This window comes from Equus quagga, chromosome 4 (assembly GCF_021613505.1).
Source record: "Equus quagga isolate Etosha38 chromosome 4, UCLA_HA_Equagga_1.0, whole genome shotgun sequence".
NCBI lineage: Eukaryota > Metazoa > Chordata > Mammalia > Perissodactyla > Equidae > Equus > Equus quagga.
Genome location: NC_060270.1, coordinates 141,724,821 through 141,743,449, shown reverse-complemented (window position 1 = coordinate 141,743,449; position 18,629 = coordinate 141,724,821). Strand labels below are relative to the sequence as shown.

At 43.9% G+C, this 18,629-nt stretch overlaps 1 protein-coding gene across 10 annotated transcripts in view; it reads left to right on the top strand.

Moving 5' to 3' along the window:
- PLEKHM3 (pleckstrin homology domain containing M3) overlaps positions 1-18,629 on the top strand; it is a 173,796-nt gene that overhangs the window by 55,051 nt on the left and 100,116 nt on the right. For all 10 annotated transcript variants that reach the window (XR_006888200.1, XM_046658199.1, XM_046658202.1 and 7 more), the window contains exon 4: positions 14,363-14,508. Coding sequence is in view for 9 of the 10 variants with exons in the window: in XM_046658199.1 (XP_046514155.1) it covers positions 14,363-14,508 (146 nt within the window). In the remaining variant the exon portion in view is untranslated. The remainder of the gene's footprint in view (positions 1-14,362; positions 14,509-18,629) is intronic.

The following is an 18,629-nucleotide window of genomic DNA, read 5'->3' as shown; positions in this document are numbered from 1 at the left end:
ATCCTCAGTAGAACTGGGCGTCCCTCCTGCCTGACCCCACCCCTCCGCTCTCTTGGACCGTCAGGCCTATGGCTTGTGTCTCACCTCATGGAGGGCAGGCCCAGAGCACCTCTCAGACTGTGGTCGAGCACCATCTGCACTAGAATCGTGAGATGAGGTGAGGAGTGATGCTGGTGAGATCAGGGTCTCTGGGCTCAGGCCTAGATATTTTAACAGACTTCCCAGGTGATTTACATGCACGTGAAGTTTGAGAAACCGCAGCCCAGCCCGTGGAGTGTTGTTAGTGGATGAATTGGGCCACGCACGGTTCAGCTTTCTCTAGGGTATTTAAGCACATTTCCTTGAACTGTTTTTTCTACAGATGTCCAGCATTTTAACCATTGAGGTATCAGTCTGCTGATGATCTCTAGGTTTCCATGTCTTCCTTACATTCTGGAAACTACAATGATGTTCTAGTAGGGTTTTACCCAGTGGTGAATACAAACGAAGGAAGAGATTGGCTCGAGTCCTTGACTCACCCTGGGGCTTCCTTTTAACATGTCTTAATGGTATACCTAGTTTTATTTTATACTTGATAAGCATATTTAGTCTTTGAGTTTGAGAATAGCCTTTGCCTGCCTCACCTTTTTGGCTACCAGCCGGGTCATCTTACACCTGGATGACCACGATGGCTTCCTAACCAGGCTTCCTGCTGCCATTCTAACTTTTCCCAAATTTTGTCTTAACTGCAGGGAGTATGATCTTATTAAAGTTCAGACTGACCGGGTCAACCTCTCTGTACAGTCCTTCCGTGGCTCCTACTTCTTTTGGTGTGAAGATCGTCGTCCTCACAATGACCCTGCACGATTTGGCCCTTGCCCACCTCCTTACCCTCAATCCTTGCCCTCTTGTCACTCTGTCTGGCATGCTGAGTTCCAGCCACACTTCACTCTGTTCCTCAAATGTACCACTTCTTTCCCACATACTCAGAGCCTTTACACATGCAGCTGCCTCTCCCTGGAGTGCTGCCACCCTCACCACTACCCCCAACTCATTCTTGAGCTCATGACTTAAACCTTACTTTCGCAAGAATGCCTTCTCCACCCAGCCCCTCAGACTGACTCCAGGCCTAGGTGGCTCCCTCCGCTGTGATGCTGGCTTGGTACCTGTTGTTCTGGTACTTGTCATAATTGAGATTGTATTGTCTTTTGTGTAACTGTTTGTTTAATGTCTGTCTCCTCCACGTAACTGCAAATGCCATAATGGCAGGACATGTTGTCTTGCTTGTCACTGACTCCCTAGCTCTGCATCTCGTAGACAGTAGGTGCACACGAAATATTTCTGATCATCCTCTGTTTTGAAACCCTCCCCGCCATCAGGTTTCCTGCTTTCACTGTCTTTTCTAGGAATCCTGGGTTGGAGTCATCTGCAGATATAATTAAGATGTCCTCTACTCAGTCATCTAGGTTGTTTAAAAATATTAATAGATGATGAACGCAAAACTTACCCTTTTGGCAAACCAGTTATGATCTTGAAGGTTTCCAGGGACTTTTTTTGTTTTGCTTTAATTTTTGCCTATGGAACCCCTTAGAGCCTTTGTTATACTAATGTGAGAGAGAAGTATGCAACATTTCCAAACTTTCTTGACCCTCTCTTTGCAGGACTGGTATTCCTCAGACACAGTGCAAACTCTGCTCTGGGCACAGCACTATCAGTTTCTCTCATTTGTGCATATTCTGTTTCAACTCCAGTTGGTGTACTGCAATTCGATTCTGGCACTAACCACCCAGAGTTAGTGCAAACCCTATGAGTTAAAGGCTTAATCCCCCACAAGACCACCCCCATATCATTTCACAGTATGTGTAAGTCAAATCATGCTGTACACCTTAAACTTACACTGTGATACATGTCAGTTATATCTCAATATAACTGGAAAAAAACCTGCCCCACTACAGATGCCAGCCACAGGTCCAGGGGATCCCCAGGCCACCTGTGCTCTGACTGGCTGCAAATTTGGGGGTTCCCGTAACCTCCTTAAGTTTGATAATTTGCTAGAACGACCCACCACCCAGGAATGCACTATACTTCTGATTACGGTTTTTTAGAAAGGATACAAATCAGGAGCAGCCAAAGGAAGAGGCTCAAGGGCCGGTCTAGGAGGCTGCAAATGCAGCTTCCATGCCCTCTGCCTATGGGGTCAGGGCACCTCACCCTGATGATGTGCTTGCCAACCAGGAAGCTCCACCAAGTTTCAGTGTCCAGAGTTTTTATTAGGGTTTCATTGTTTAGGCATGCCTGATTGAACCATTGACTTTATGATGGAACTTAGTCTCCTGCCCCCAGTTCTTTCCCCTAGAGGTCAAGCTGGCTCAAAGTCACACCCCTCTAATCATGTGGTTGGTCCTTCTGGTGCCAGCCCCATCCTGAAGCCATTTAGTGGCCCACCATGAGCCTCTCGTTAGCATAAACTCAGTTGTGCTCCAAGGGACTCCTAAATAATGAAGATACTTGTATCACTCTGGAAATTTCAAGGGTTTTAGAAGTTCCCTGCCAGGAACTGGGAGGAAAGACCAGACAATTCTTTGTTATATGACAGCACAGGGCATTGATGGGCCATTTCCACAGCAAAAATGGAACCTGGATGAAAGGAGGATGTGTGATGTATATAGTTGCCCTTCAGGCCTACTGGCCCTGCTCCCTCATTTCCCATCACTGCTGCTGTGCCTTCCAGCACTGACTACCCCACCCTGGGAGGGGGATTCTGGTGGGCCTTCCTGGGACCAGGAAGCTTCAGAAGCTGGTAAGAAATTGGCCACAGCCCTCCCAGAGCCCCAGCTCAGGGTGGTGGGATGGTGGGCACAGCCAGTGACTGGCGATCCCCACTCCCTAGCCAGGACCACTCTGCAATCTTAGGTTAAATAGAGACTGTTTCCTTTCTTAATGGATGTTATAAAGGTGACCAGCAAAATTAATTCTCTGTATTACCTTTAACTGAAAATAACTTAGTGTATGCTATAGACCACTTCTAGAAGGGAACTAGGATTCTAAAACCAAAGACATGGAGTTTTGTATCAGTTTCCAAAAGATTGAAAACCACATTCTTTTTTCCCTCAGCTTTACTGAGATATAATTGACAGGTGACATTGTGTAAGTTTAAGGTATACAATGTGATGATTTGATATACATATATATCATGAAATGATTGCCACTTTAAGGTTAGTTAACATCCATCACCCCACATAGTTACCTTTTGTGTGTGTGTGTGGTGAGAACATTTAAGACCTACTCTTAGCAACTTGCAAGTACACCATACAGTATTGTTAACTATAGTCCCCATGCTGAAAATCGCATTCTAACCAGTGTGCACCAGTGCCAGCGCTGTGTCTTGTTCGTGTTTTCATGGGGCCGAACCAAAAACCGTGCTGAAAGCCAGTTCCCCTCAAATCACCAGCCTGTGTCTCAGACACAGAGGGCATATTGTGTTTGAAAATCTTGATCTCCTTCTCCATCTTTACCAATAAAGATGTTCTTCTCAGCCCTCAGATTTTAGAGAATAGACAAAATAATAGACACACGTGGTTTGGTGTCTGGGAAGCATCCAGCCTCGGGGGACCAGTAATAAGTTAGGAGCACAGGAGCTGCTTCTGTTAAAGCCCTGGCAGTGACTCTCATCCCCTCGAGCTGGCCTTCTGACAGGCCAGCGCCTTCCACACTGTCACTTGAGGGGAGATTAAACTGCTTTGACTGTGTTTGATTCAAATGTTACGAAATAAGGGCTAAACCAAATCTTAATTCAGGAATTCTAAGCATTACTGCATTTTTTTTCCCCAGAAACTATGAAGGAGACGTCCCAAGTGATCTCTTGGATGAAGAGATCATCCTAACAGTGGATGGGAATAGGAAAATGGTGTTTCTCGTCCATTGTTAGGGTGAGGAATTTTAGCTGAGTCAGAGGTGCAGGTAATGCGGAGGGTTTCCTGGAGACCCCTGAGCCGCTCTGTCCCTCCTCTCAGTGGTCTCCACCTGCTGACACGCATGTTCTGGTTGCCTGGCTGCCTTCCCTTTTCCTCCCCACTCCTGTTATTGGATGTTGTCGGAGCCATCATCCTATTGGGGGCCTACAGGGTTAATGAATTGTACCTCTTCATTCCACTCCCAGGGGTCAGGAAGATGGCATCAAAATAATGCATGCATTGCTTATAGATCATGTGTATTATTATGTAATGACCCTAAATTAGTTGCCCCTATTCACTGGTCACTGGAGTCCTGAAGCAGGGGCCTCCTGCTGCAGCAGACTGAGAGGCTTCTCCCTAGAGGCCACTGAGCAGGCCAGGGTCATCTGTAACTCACTGGTCAGATGCCTCCTTTCTCCACCTGAGGAGGGCTGGATGAGCAGTGGGGAGGAGCTGGGAATATTACTCTAGGAAATTCCATTCACATGGCAACATGAGGCCAGGGAGTAGAAGTTTCCCAGTTGAAGGCGTTTTCTGTGTCTTGTCACCAACTCTGAGTGTCCTGACACAAGCAGCCCGTCTCCAAGTACTAAACATACAGCTAGAAGATTAGCTTTGGAGCTGGTGGCAAACCTGTGTTTCTGGAGAGAAAAGCTTGGGAAGCAGGCAAAGGAAGCGTGAGGGAAGAGAACAGAGGAAAACTGTGGGCCGAGGCAGTCCCTAAATCTTCCAGAACATAAAGAATTTGGTTTTGGGTGAAAAGGAAGAAATTCAAGCATGGATTTAAAGGAAGCTGATCAAAGTGATCTTTTTTACTTTGAGATTGTTCCTAGTCCTACTCTGATCCACTCTCACGACTAATTTTATCAGATTCTTGTCATTACTGAAATAGCTCAAGTAGAAATTGCTCTAAGAGGTGCTGTCAGGGTTTTTTCGAGGTTTTGCAGAGAAGAGAAAAGGTTGTCTTTTAAAGATGCTGTAAAGTTCAGAGGTGAGACTCTCACAAAATATAGGGAAAGAGAAACAGGCATGAAGCATGAGGAGTGATGTGAAAGAGAAGTCAGAGGGGGCTCTGGTGGGACAGTGTCTGTGACAGAAGCCACGGGAAGATTAGGCTGATGTACACAGAGACTTTGACACGCAAGCCGGAAGGAAGCGTAAGTTCGAGAAACAGCGGGAAACAGGTTGCTTTTCAGGGAAACCAAAAAGATAATATGAACTTCAAGCCAGTTCGAGGTCACTGACCTTTCCAGGCTGTCATGATCAAGATGTAGCTTCGAATCACAAAAAGAGTTAGTACTTGCTTAGCAAATGTTAAATACCGGGGAAAGTCCCTGTAGAAAGAGCGGAGCTGGGGCATGCAGTGGATTCTCCGTGAGGAAAAAGGGGTCAGAGCAGGGCTGGGATGAGGGTGAGGGGGTGAGGCACTCGTCTGGAGCACAAAATTTAAGGGAATGCCAGGAAAAAACCTCAGAAATCAAGAGAATATTTTAATGTAATGTTACTTAAAAATCAAAATTAGTACAAAAAATCCACGATGAACAAAATTTAAAATTTTAAGTGGAGAGAGGATCAGTGTGACTGATTTCCCTTTAGCTTCAGGCTCTAACGTGGCTCAGAGGAGCAGCAGAGGAAGATACCGTCCCAGGGCTTTCAGTGTGTGGGTTCCAAGGAGCCCAGCCAGCCTCCATCCTGTTATGGGATGGCGAGGCTGCCTCCCTTTCCTGTCCAGGATGGCAGGGTACCGTTTGGGGTCCTGGTACTTTCTGTTAGAGCTGAAATAGAGTGGGGGGAGATGTGACGGGACCATGACTCCCTCTGCCCTTAGCTTTCATGTCTGAAATAATCAGCTTCGTTTGGCCTCTTCTGTGTCTGCAGTTGCTGGTGAGCCGGGGTTTCCCCCGAGGATTGATCTGTGAGGAAGAGCTCAAGCTCGGAGCAGGTGCTGCAGTAGTGGTCAGGAGGTGTGGGTGCAGTGTGGACGAGGCCTCGCTCTGACAGCCCCTCTTTCCTCTAAACTGACCAGCAGCAGGAATCGTTTTGTTTAGGTAGGAAAAGAGCTGGTAAGGGGGCTTCTCCTCCCCAAAATAAATGGTGTATCTGTTGCTTGCAGAGAAAAGTCATGGAGTGTCCGTGCGTGGATGTTTTATTTTGCCCTGACATCTTTGTACTGTTGCCGGATTTTTCAGTGGTGGCACTATTGACATTTGGGGCCAGATAATTCTTTGTTGTGGGGGCTGTCCTGTGCTTTGAGGAGTGTTTAGCAACATCCCTGGCCTCTACCCGTTACATGTCACTAACTAGCCCCACTCACCCTTTTGTGACAACTAAAAATGTTTCTAGACATTGCAAATGTCTCCTATTGGGACTAAATTCTCCCCTGGTTGAGAACGAACATGCTGTCAAGAAACAAGGCGTACTAACTATGTCTTCTCTTCCTCACGCAGCTCGTCTTCACTTCTTTATAAAGTAATAAGTGTCTTTTACTGAAATGCATGTGGATGATTTCATACCACCTCATGGTTTATAATGAGACCTTAGCATCTTCCTGGGTGGATTTAAGTAAAAGTAGTAGACTATAGAAATAGAACCCTCACCAACCATCATTCAGTATAAACATATCAGATGCTTTCAGTTGCAAGTAACAGAAAGTCTAACTCAAACTGATTTGTACAATACAGGGGAATTATTCTCAATTAGCTGAGCTTTAAGCATCTGCTAGCTCAAATATTTTTAACTCTATTTTTTTAAATTTTACACTTCAAACAATCAGCATTTCTCCCCCAAACCACCTGCCCCTTCTGACAGATTTCTCATAACGGTCACAGGCTTAAGATGTCCTGGGCATCTTTGACTCTCCCTTGCCATGCTCTCTCCAGTAGTCTGTTGTCAGGTTTGCATTTTATCTCCATAGTGTCTCCTTCTTTTTCTCCCTTCCTGCTCCCAAGCCTGCTGCCTACTCAAGCTCAGATGGGGCAATAACTTATCAACTTGTTCTCTCTCCTTCCAGGGTTTTCTTGCCGGTTAATCTTTCCAAGGCTCAGATTGCTGTTCTGCTTCAAACAACTCTAGCTGTTCCTGTATTTTATTGATTAGTAAGGACTCCTCCCCTTGAGCGTCCAGGATTCTTATGTTCTAGCTTCAGTTTATCATTCCAAGTTCTTTTCCCAACAACCCTCAATGTAGCTATTTAGTAGATAAAAAAGCAGTCAGAATCTGTAGAACAGTGCACATATTTACTTACTTGTCTTAGCAAAAAATCAAGGTTTATTGCCTTTCAAGATAAATTTTGATAAATATTGACTTTAGGCTTTCAATCATTGTTTACCTGAAAGACCAATAAATCTTGACACTTCTCAACTTGCATTGGAGACTACTTGGTGCTTATTAATTTATTTCATATGATTTATAATGTTAATAACATTCCATGAGATTAAACAAATATTATAGAGTTTAGCAAGAGTAGAAAATCTTTACTTTATAGTTCCTTTTTTTTTGCTGCAAAATGCTTTATTGTTTCCGTTTGGTCCATGGCTTAGGAGAGCACTCCAGAGCGGTTAAAGAACTGCCTGGCAGCTGCGGGGGGCAAAACTCCTGACACCAGGGGCATGCAGAGGGGCCCCTCAGAGTCCACTGGGCTCTGGAGGCTTCTAGTCCTGTTTGCGGGTGAACCTGTCCAAGAGGTACTGGCCCACTTCTGCCTGCAGAGGGTGGTCCGGTGGCTGCCCACTTGGGGAGGCTCACCTCCTTGTCTGGGAAGTGGCTCTCCTGGAAGTCACAGAGGTGAGGCTTCTGCGCAGGTAGAACTGGGGCCTACAGTTCACACAGGGCCTGGTTCAGGGTCCTTTCCAGGGCCAGGGCAGCCTCCACGATGTCCAGGGTTTCACCCACTCGTCGTGGAACGACTTCTGCCCGTCCTAGAGGAGGACGCCATTGCTGTGCTGCGTTTGCCTCTTCAGGATATGTGGCGCCTCACGCTTCTCCTGTGCCAAACCCGGGGAGAAGTGGCCACATTGCCTTGCAGAGCCACATCGCCCTCCGGAGCCACATTGCCCTCCGGAGCCGTGTTATCCTCCAGAGCCACATTGTTGCCTTGAGAGAAAAGCCCAGACAAACATTAAATGAAACCCACCAGAAAAATTTCTTTTCTGATGAACAGAAATGAATTTTAATATAGCTTTGGAAACAACCAGTCAGTACCTTTTCAGGATTGTATTTGAGTATGTGTATTCCCTCCCAACCATGAAGTTTTCATCCCTCAGGGAGAAAATTCACTATCAAAGGACTTAAAAACTTATGGAGAAAATAATTTTGAAGGATTGCCATTTAAAGTGAGCCCATGAACTAAACACAGGGACTACCAGCAGCAGCCATGCCATTCACATTAGCAATTATATGTGATACACACTTGATTTTTCTTGATTTCCCCTTTTGTTCCCTTAGTTTCATTTGAGATGCTTGTGGATACTGTTTTCCTTATAACAGACAAAATGCATATTCAGGCATTTGTTTTCATATGCCTGATTCTCCATCCAAATATTTCATCTCTTAATTGATTTTATGACTACTAGGTAGATGTCTCCTACTTTATGGGTCACCACCTTGTCCCAAAGACACAGAGTAATTTGGATGCTTAGGTTGGGAAAGTTTATAACACTTATTTCTAAATAGGTATTTCTCAGTGTCCCTCACCTTTGCTCCCTTTCCATTACGATTGTGTAGAGTTGTGTGGCCTCAGTTCCCCTGTGTTAACTTGAGAACACATGCATGTGTTCAGTCTCTCTTACATCCCAGCTCCTCCCCTCCTGCAGTAGAGGATATAACTCTGAGGCCCAGGTTCACTGTGCCTCCACTTCCTTTAGTGGGTACCAAAGCTGCATTGCAAAAATTACTTCTGCTCTGTGCCCAGCTTTGTGCTAATCCTAGGCTCGTTAAACAGGAATTTTCAATTGTATACCCAATGTGTACTTTTATTTTTAAAAAGTACATGTTCAACACTTAATTACTTAATAAATCAATGGTTACTGACTGTAAGTTAGGAAAACTAAGTTCTTTATGACTTTTTCCCCTAATTCTTGTAATATAACAAGTCACTGAATCTCCATTTCTGTTTTCCTTCATTTTAGAAAATCTCATCTCTAAAGCATGTGATCAAAGTTCAAGCCTTCGTTCAACATTTTACACAGTGTTTACCGCAGCTCATTGTCCCACGCCAGAACACTGGATGGAAAGGAGGAGGGAGAGACGGGGCTGCCTATGGCCATCTCTCCCTCCCCTGTGTGCATACAGTAAAAGACGATATGGAACTTGCCAGTGTTATTTTTTCTATTTTAACAGAACAAATGAAAATTTGTCCTCTCACTCTATCTCTTTTCCTCCCTTTTATAAAGGCACCTTCTCCTTTTTCTTTTTATTTCCCCCTGTTCTTTTCTTAGTGCGTTTCTACTTTCCAAATACAAAATACTGGATTTACTTTACCACATGGGGAAAGGGGATCAGTGTGGCCGACCACACTTAGAGAGCATGTGTGAGCTCTTTCTTTGTTGAGAGAGAGTCCCCTGGATCCAGCCACAGTTCTTGCTACTTTCTCTTATGCTGGTTGGGAAAGGAGGACTGAGTGGTGCCATGAAGTAGCGAGAAGGTATCGGCTCCTCCTCAAGATCTCAGCTTCAGTAACACCACACTGCAGCCAATTGATTTAACTGGGTGCACTTGTTAGAAGAAAGACTGTGCCTTTGTGGAGAATTATGCCAAAATTTCTGCTTCAGCCCCCAGCAACAGATTCTTTTTGGTATCTTTAGTGAAAGGCCATTTGGGAAATGGACTGTACGTGCAGCAAATAGGATTTCGATTAAATGGTGACATTTGTTTCCAAAATGTATCAGAGGGGACGCTCAGCTCTTCAGAGTTTGTGTTCATTAAAGACTTGAAGTGGGGTGGGAAGCAGTTAAAAAAAATGGCCAGTGAGTTCTCTTGTGAGATAGTTTTTTGTTCCTGTGAATTGAATACACTCTCTGAAAAGTTTCAAAAAGAAACTGGGGAGAATGTGTTTACTTTGATCCAATGTTAGAGTGTTCCCTACTACAAATATCCTTTAGTTTTGAAACGTTGAAAAATCTGTTTGAAAGTTCGTAAAAATATAATACGTAAGTAAGCTCTAATTAGTTATTTCAGTTAATTATTTTTTGTCTCTGCTTTGCAGCTCTATTTTTCTCCTTATAATGTCGCTTCGTAGAGTCCCACTTTGGCACCTTCCAAAAAATGTGTTTTTCTAGCAGTCATTATTAAGAAAACACATTTTTTTCCCCTGTTGAAAACCTCACAATGATAAAGTAACATCCCAGATTGTGAATCTTTATGGGGAATTGTTTCAGACATTTTTAGTTCATGACCTGCCATTATGATATTAAAGAAGGAAATCTTGCAGTTAATTGTAAGAACACATGTTTCCTTCTTCAGATAAATAGTATGTGTTGTTTTTTAGAAAGTGAATCTATTTCAGGCCACTAACTAGCCTCTAATCTTCTTTCCTGACCATCCTATGTTCTTTTAATAACAAATACATTGGACTTGGAGATTAAAAGTTTTAATTCTTCCTAAGTCAAACAAGATACTTCTCAGTGGGGACAATGAATGCCCTGGAAAAACCCTGGTAAAATGAACTCAGGTTATTTCTGCATAGCAAATTTTTGGAAATTAACTAAGAACCTGACGTGTTGATTTTGGAAGCCTAGAAGGAAAACTGTGTGGCAAAGTATGAGCTTTTCACTGAGGAGTCCGCATGTCCTCTGCACTTTACTAGAACAGAATCAGAATTTTAGAGCTTGCAGGGACCTTTGCCATCACCTAGAAATCAGGGAGCAATCCTCACTTTCCCCACAGAGCCTCTGGTGGCAGTTGGGTGGCTGGGTAGAGATGTGGGTTCCTGGGCCCTACCCTGGATCTACAGAACCAAAATCCTCAGGGTGGGGGCAGGGCGCAGGGCGTCTACATGTTTCACACACATCTTCAGAAAATTCTGATGCTCACTGAAGTTGGCAAACCACTGATTAGGCTAACTCCTTTGTGTGGAAGAAAGCAGGCTACAGACTTGGACGGGTCAAGTTCACAACGTGCCCTGGACAAGAACAGGCTCCCTGACTCTACACTTGTGCTTGTCTGTACACCACTATCCAAAACAGTCTTAAGCATGCAGATGGGTTCAAACCTACTTCTGGGCCATCCAGGGTAGTTTTAGCACTGAGAGTAGGAGAGCATGGTTCTGAATAAGGTGTGAAGGTAAAGACAAAAACTAGAGGTAGGAGTTTATGTGCTGCTGCTTCCATCTACACGAAAACCTGGATGAGCCCCAGCCATGTCCTCTCAGCCTTTCTCTGTCTCATGAGCCGGGAGGCCGTGCACCGTGGTGAGGATGCTTCATGCACGGAGCCATCTCACATTGTTGAACCTGCAGCATGTCATGCTTTGGACCTGTGTGCCCAGTTGATACACACATTTTTAAGCTATATGCTTTCTTAAAGTTCGTATTTGTGTATTTTATTTTATTTTATTTTTAAAGGTTTTATTTTTCCTTTTTCTCCCCAAAGCCCCCTGGTACATAGTTGTGTATTTTTAGTTGTGGGTCCTTCTAGTTGTGGCATGTGGGACGCTGCCTCAGCATGGCTTCATCAGCGGTGCCATGTCTGTGCCCAGGATCCGAACTGGTGAAATCCTGGGCTGCCGAAGTGGAGCGCACGAACTTAACCACTCAGCCACGGGACCGGCACCCAATTTTTGCATGTATTTTAATATTGCCTATGTATGTTGCATCCAGAAAATTATAATAAAGTCATTAAAAATTATAGACTAATAAACCTAGTAGTACCAACCAAAGCATATATAAATATCCAGCAAATGCTTACTGGTGTTAATTATCCAGAATTCAAACAACCAAAAAGCTAAAATAACCTAAATTTATTTTTGCAGTGTTCTATGGTGAGAGTTTAAACTATAGTGATGATCTGAATTTCTGCAGTGTCATGATCACTTTGTAAATCATTAGGAAAGATGGAATTCATTCAGTGTCCTTTCAGTGTTAAGTCAATTTGTCTACCAATTTTTGGAAATAGCAATATGCCAGTGTCTAGGATCTGTCAAGTTCCACTGAACTCTGTTCCACAGTCCATATATGAACACGTGTAATGTGTAACTTAGAATGGGCCACATATTGCCACAGGGATATTAACAAAAATAAGTTGTTTCAAGGGGCTGGCCCTGTGGCCGAGTGGTTAAGTTCGCGCGCTCTGGGGCAGGCGGCCCAGTGTTTCATTGGTTCGAATCCTGGGCGCAGACATGGCACTGCTCATCAAGCCACGCTGGGGCGGCATCCCACATGCCACAACTAGAAGGACCCACAACGAAGAATGTACAACTATGTACTGGGGGGCTTTGGGGAGAAAAAGGAAAAAAATAAAATCTTTAAAAAAAATTAAAAAAAAATAAGTTGTTTCAAGAGACAGGTGACTGGGTTAGGAGGATCAATTCTGGAAGAGCTATGGGAAATTAAAATCCTGTATATGTCTGTGGGTATATGTGTGCCAAATAATATTCAGTGGGTCATCCCTTCAACATGAACATTTACTGCTGGTCTGCTATGTACGAAGCTCTGTGTTAAGTCCTGAGGGTAAGAAATAGATTTGAGGAGTTTAGAGTGTGGTTCTGGCTGGACAAGCACACAGAAAGGCACAGTAGTTTAAGGAGACATGGGCAGTGAGTACAGCCTGCGGCCTTCAACACTCATAGCCTGATGATTGTGAAGCACCTCCTGTGTCCAAGAGGAGCAACGTGTGTGTTTGACTCTTCCTTATCTCGTGCCTCAGCCAATCTGAAAAACAGGAGCTTGTTATGATTTTGTCACTACTCAGTAGTAAAGAAATAACTATTCTAGGAAGGAACAGTATTAAGCTCTTGAAGCACAATACCAATACGTATACTTACTGTCTTTCAATACTTCTTGTATTTAAAAACAATAGGATCTAATTCTCTTTCTGGAGGATGCACTGTGAAACTGCTTGATTACTAATGCCTTTTTACTTTTGATGAAAATTAAAGTTCTGTGAGTTTTCTGATACTTTCACTCATAGAGCTCATGTGAATCAATGTCTTCTTAGGTTGGCATTTTGTTAAATAAACGTATTTGGAGCTCCATTAATGGAAATGGGGTACAACGCTGCACATTGTATTATTATTCTTAAGAGTACTTCATTTTGTACGCATATCATCAGATAGGCTTAATGTGAGATTTCTTGACCAATATGGTTTTTGATTCAACCATGAGGTGGGACACATGGAAGGATTTCTAAAATGAAAGCTGCAAATCAGAAATGTCAGAATAATGTCGCTGTTTGTATAATCATGATTACCTCTTCTGGGGCTACCAGGGTTTTGTCCTTTGGGTTGACTGTGACAGAATTTCTGTACTTATCAACAGAAGGTGGTTTCTCCTATCTAAAGAAAAAGAATGGTTTCTTCATGACAGAGCCGTGATTATTACTAGGTCCCCTGACAGTACAGGACAGTGTTCACAGAATCATGGACTGTTTCCTGGACATGAAAACGGCCTTAGCAGTCACTTGCAGGCAACCATTGGTCTTGAGTAATGGACAGGATTTGGCAAGTTAGAGATCAAAAAAAAGGCATTGTGTAAGGAGAAATAATATGTGCCAATGTATGGAAGGTGGAGTGAGCACACTGTGTTTATTTAGGAAATAGTGAGGAGAGTTCTCTGATTGGAATAAAGAGGTTCTACTGCCTTTGGAGAAAAGTAGAAGTGGGTAGTTGGAAAGGTGAAGTGGGGGCCAATCAAAGGACAAATTCCGTTCATTGATTTCGTAAGTAAAGGAAGGCTACGTATGAATTTTTAGGAGCATTTTAGAACCAGACAAGCTTAGAGGCAGATCCAAACTCCACCTCTTATTGGCTGGGGGACCTCAGACAAGGTACCTAAGCTGGCTAAAACCTTTGTTTATTCATCTGTAAAACAGAGCTGGTAATATCTTCCTCATAGAGATGTTGTGCAGGTTACGTAAGATGCTGTATGAGAAGCCCTTGGGAGGTGCCTGGTGGAAATAGCATTTATGAGGAGGAGCTGAGGAGCTACAAGTGGGCTTGTGGAGAAACTGGTCTCTGGCAGCTGTGTGCAGAAGAGAGCGTCAGAAGGGAGCAGAAGCAGGACTAGCTGGGTGACAGTTACAGCAGCCCCTCAGGAGGCGGGGGGCGGGGGGGGGGGGGGGGGGGGAAGCCTCAGCCTAGGAAGGAGGGGGCGTGTCTATACGCGTATTCTCTACAGTTTATGCCCTTTTGCACACATTGTTTTCCTTGAGGCTTGTGTAGCCTGTTCTGTGGTGTTGAAAGTACAGAAACAAACATGGACTCTCTTTTGCCCTGCATAGGCTGCCAGCGGCCCATAGGCCTCTCCAATGGGAAAGCCAAGGTGTGCAGTTACAGCGGGTGGTACTACTGCAGCAGCTGCCACGTGGACGACAGCTTCCTCATTCCTGCACGCATAGTCCACAACTGGGACACGTCGAAATACAAGGTAAGCACGAAAACTGGGTGCATTTCATAAGAGCAATTTGGGTGTTTGTATATTGTCATGTGGATTATAAAGATAATGATATGAGAATTTGAAGCAAACTTGATTAGGTAATCTCCTTAAAGCTACAAGATTTTATCCAGTGCTTCTTAAATATCTCATGGCTTAAAGGTGTCTTAACTATGACTTTTATTAATTTTCGCACTTAAAAACATATATCGCAGTTTTTACTTCTGGTCCTTGATAATTAACTGTAGGTTCTAAAAGAGAATTCTGATAGAGAAAGAGACCTCATTTATTCTTTTTTTAATAGGCCTTATCTCCAACATCGTAACAGTACAAGAGGATAAAAATAGGAAAATATTGCATCCATGAGCATGCTAGTGATGGTTGAAGGAGAAGAATTCTATAGCCCAGCATGTTTGTTAGAGTAGGGAAGCACTCCTACTCGTGAAGCTCAGTCTTCTAGCAAATTCACCCTGGAACTGGAACCTGGAGGGAAGCTGTGAGGACTTCTGGGTGGAGGCCCACACCAAGGAGCAGTGTACTGAGCACTCTCAGGCCTTCATCTAGACTGTTGTTTATTTAAAGGGGGGAAGTGAGAAGCACAGGTATATGCTAATAGCTTTGCAAAGTAACTGCTAACAGCCAAGAAGGATATCCAAGAAGTACAAATGGCAGACTTGGTAGCTATAAAAACACAAGTCAGTAGAGGAGAGGAGGAAGACTGAGCATAGGGATACTGCAACTTAGGAGTGAGAGAGTAAGGTCGAGGATCCTAGGGTGAATGACAGCCACATGAAGGAAGTGTTTCCACATCAGTTGTGACAGATGCTGATAGGTCAGACGAGGAGCACTGAGAATTGACCATGGGATTTAGTAATGTGGAGGTCATGAGTGGCCTTAATGAGGGCAGTTTAAATTGAGTGGTGGGAGTGAAGGTCTGATTGGAGTGAGTTTGACGTAGAATAAGAGGAGAGAAATAAGAGACGTGAATAGACAACTCTTTTGAGAAGTTTTGCTATAAGGGGAGGGAGAGAGGTAGGGAGTAACTGGTGGGGAAGTGGGGTCAAGTTAAGTTTGATTTTTTTGTTTTAATGGAAGAAATAACAGCATGTTTTCTATGCTGATGTGAACTATCTAGGAGAGAGAGAATTGCTAGAATGATGTGGTTGAGTAAGTGAGAAGGATGGAATCGTGTAGACATTGGAGATTTGGGCCTTTTCTTGGAGCAGGGAGTAAGAGAAAAAGGAGAGTCTGTGGACACAGGAGCCGAGTGGGTAGGTGAGTATGATGCTTGGAGCTTATGGAAGTCCTCTCCCATTTACTTCAGTAGCTTTCATCAGATTCTTTTATTTCAGTATCCGTGATCCCAAAAAGATAGAAACTGTGGGAAGTGCTTTTACTGTCTATTTCATAGAGAAGTAGGGGTAATTAGCCAATAATTCCATCAACCCACATACAAACCCATCTACATCCACACCCATCCTCATTGTCCTCCTTCCAGCCCTACAAGAAATGTCACCCCTCTTATGGGAAGTTATTCCTTCTGCCGCTGCTCGTGATCTTAACTCCTATCCTCCATCAGAGTTTTGCCAAGTCTGGTTGTCCCTCGTCATTTTCTTGTTCTGCTGGACTTCTCTGGGACACAGTATTTGACCAAGAACTTTGCCTTGGCTTTGATGGCGCAGCCGTGGTTCTCCTTCTGCTTCTAATTCTTCTTTCTCAACCACCCTTCCTGACTCCTTATCTGCCTACATGTCTAAAGTTGTGTTTCTTAGGTTCATTTTTTGTTGTCTTTTTCCATTTCATGCTCTTTCTATTACATTATCTCTGTCTCTTCTGTGGTTTTAACTACCTGGATGCATATGCTGATGACCTCACTTTTATTTCCTGCTCCATTTTTGCTACTGAAAGTGAGATTTGTGGATTTAATGGCCAAATGGACATCTTAGCTTTAGTTTTCAACCTACTAGCCTTCAAGATATGTGAATTAGTCAGCTATGCTGCACAGCATTTCCACCCCTGTGTAAACAAGGGAGTAGAATTTGGCAGGTCGAGGATTCCAACCACTGCAGTGGTACGCTAGGCTTAGAATTCTTTTATGATCCTGTGTCCTGCCACATAACAGAATTCTGTTCCCTGATGTGACTAGAAGCTCTGCTGATCCTTCTGCCAGAATAATGTAACATCTGCCTTGAATGAACCTTCCATGCAAGGTGCTTTGTACAAAAACAGGCTGCACGACTGTTTTTATACCTCCTTGCTAATACATGTCTGAGACTTGCTTTCGTTGTAACTATATCTCCTGCAACAAGGTAGATCGGGAAGGGACCTATTGCTGTTGCCTACCTGGAATCTTTGAAGTCTAAAACAAACCTGAAGATTGTGAGTGGCCAATTGGCTTGCATCCTTTCTACATCCTTGGGCAGCCCTGTGTCCTGTTCTGTCCAATAACCATCCACATCTTCAGTGTCTTCAAGATGCCTCATCCCAGTGCTTCTCAGCATAAGACTACTCCTACTTGAAGGAGACAATTGAAGCTACAAGATATGAATATGGATACCTACAAATCTATCTATATTCGTACCTGTCCTGACAGCTTCCCCTCCGATCTTTGGAGGAGGAGTCCCTTCTCTTTTTTTAAAGATCATCCTTGCACATGTACTCCAGATATTTTTATCCATCTGTGGAATCCCTCCTTGTCTTTCCAGAGCTGACAAAAGTGTGTCCTTGGCAAAACCTCTGATGCTCCCCACCCTTCTTCGTTTGCTGCATCGCTGGCTCTTTTCTTCCTGCCACTACCATATTGTGTGTGCGTATCTGTAATTACACTTATTTAGGGGGCTAATAGCAGGAGCTTGGAGTTAAATGGGCACTTGTCTAAATCCTACTTCCACCTCTTCTTAAGTGCTTGATTTCTTGGGATGAGTTACTTGAATTTCCCTGAGCTTCAGTTTCCTAATCTGTAAAATGAACCCAGACTGCCTGGGTTCAAGTCTTGTCTTCATTGTTTATTAGCTGTCTGACCTGGGCAAGGTCCTTAGTTCCTCTGTGTTTCAATTTCCTCATCTGTAACAGAGGACAACAACACCTCAAAGGCTTACTGCTGATTAGTGGATTAATGCATGGGAAGGGTTTGGAACAGTGCCCAGCACATAGGGTAGCCAAGTAAGCATTTGTTCTTATTATAGTTCATCTATTTACCTCAAGTGGTTGTGCAAACTAGGATAATAAAGAAAAGAAGCACAGACACGTGACTGTGATAGCACTTAAAGAATGGAAGCTGTTATGATTTTCATTATCCTCTCATTTACTTGTCTTCTCACTAAAGGTGAGCTCGTTGGGCACAGGGAACCTGTCTTAGCACAGTTCCTGGCACATAGTAGGTGAGCAGGAATGTATACTGAATCAATGAAAGACTGAAGCCTGTCCTATGGGCACCTCAAACTCAGTACACTCCAGATTGGCTTTGTCATCCTCACCACATATTCCTGGAGTGCACACAGCCCCACCAGTCACCAACATCAGTGCTGGGAGACCTCCTGGGCTCGTCCCTCTGCCGCACCTACCATGCCTGATCAGTTAGAAAAAGTCAACTGCTGAATTTTAGCTCTCAAGGTCCTGCTCTCCACTGCACCCACAGTCCCACCATCACCATCGTGGACCATCACCATCACTCACAGGAGGGAATTCAGTAGCCTCCTAACTGGGCTTCCTGCCGTCAAGTCTTGTCCCAACAGTATTCCAAAAGAGTTCTAATCTCACCTTGGGTAAGTTTTGTACCCTCCTTTATTCTCAGTTTCTTCAGCTTTAGAATGGAGATGATAATGATAGTGATTGCACCTACTACTGTAATAAAGTTGCTGTTTGCTGAAAAGAATGATTCACAGAGAGTACCTAGCACAGTGTCTGCCACTAAAGAGTGCTCAATTGATGCCAGTTTTTACTATGATTGTATATAAGATAGACAAATCTCTTAGCCTAACACGAAGATATTTTGTGGTTTCTCATCCCTGCCTTTCTAACCCCTCGTCCACTCCCTTCCCGCCTAAGAATCTCTTCAGTAAGATCACACTTGTTCCTGCCCCTCAGTCCTCCCATGCCATCTCACATCTCTTGTC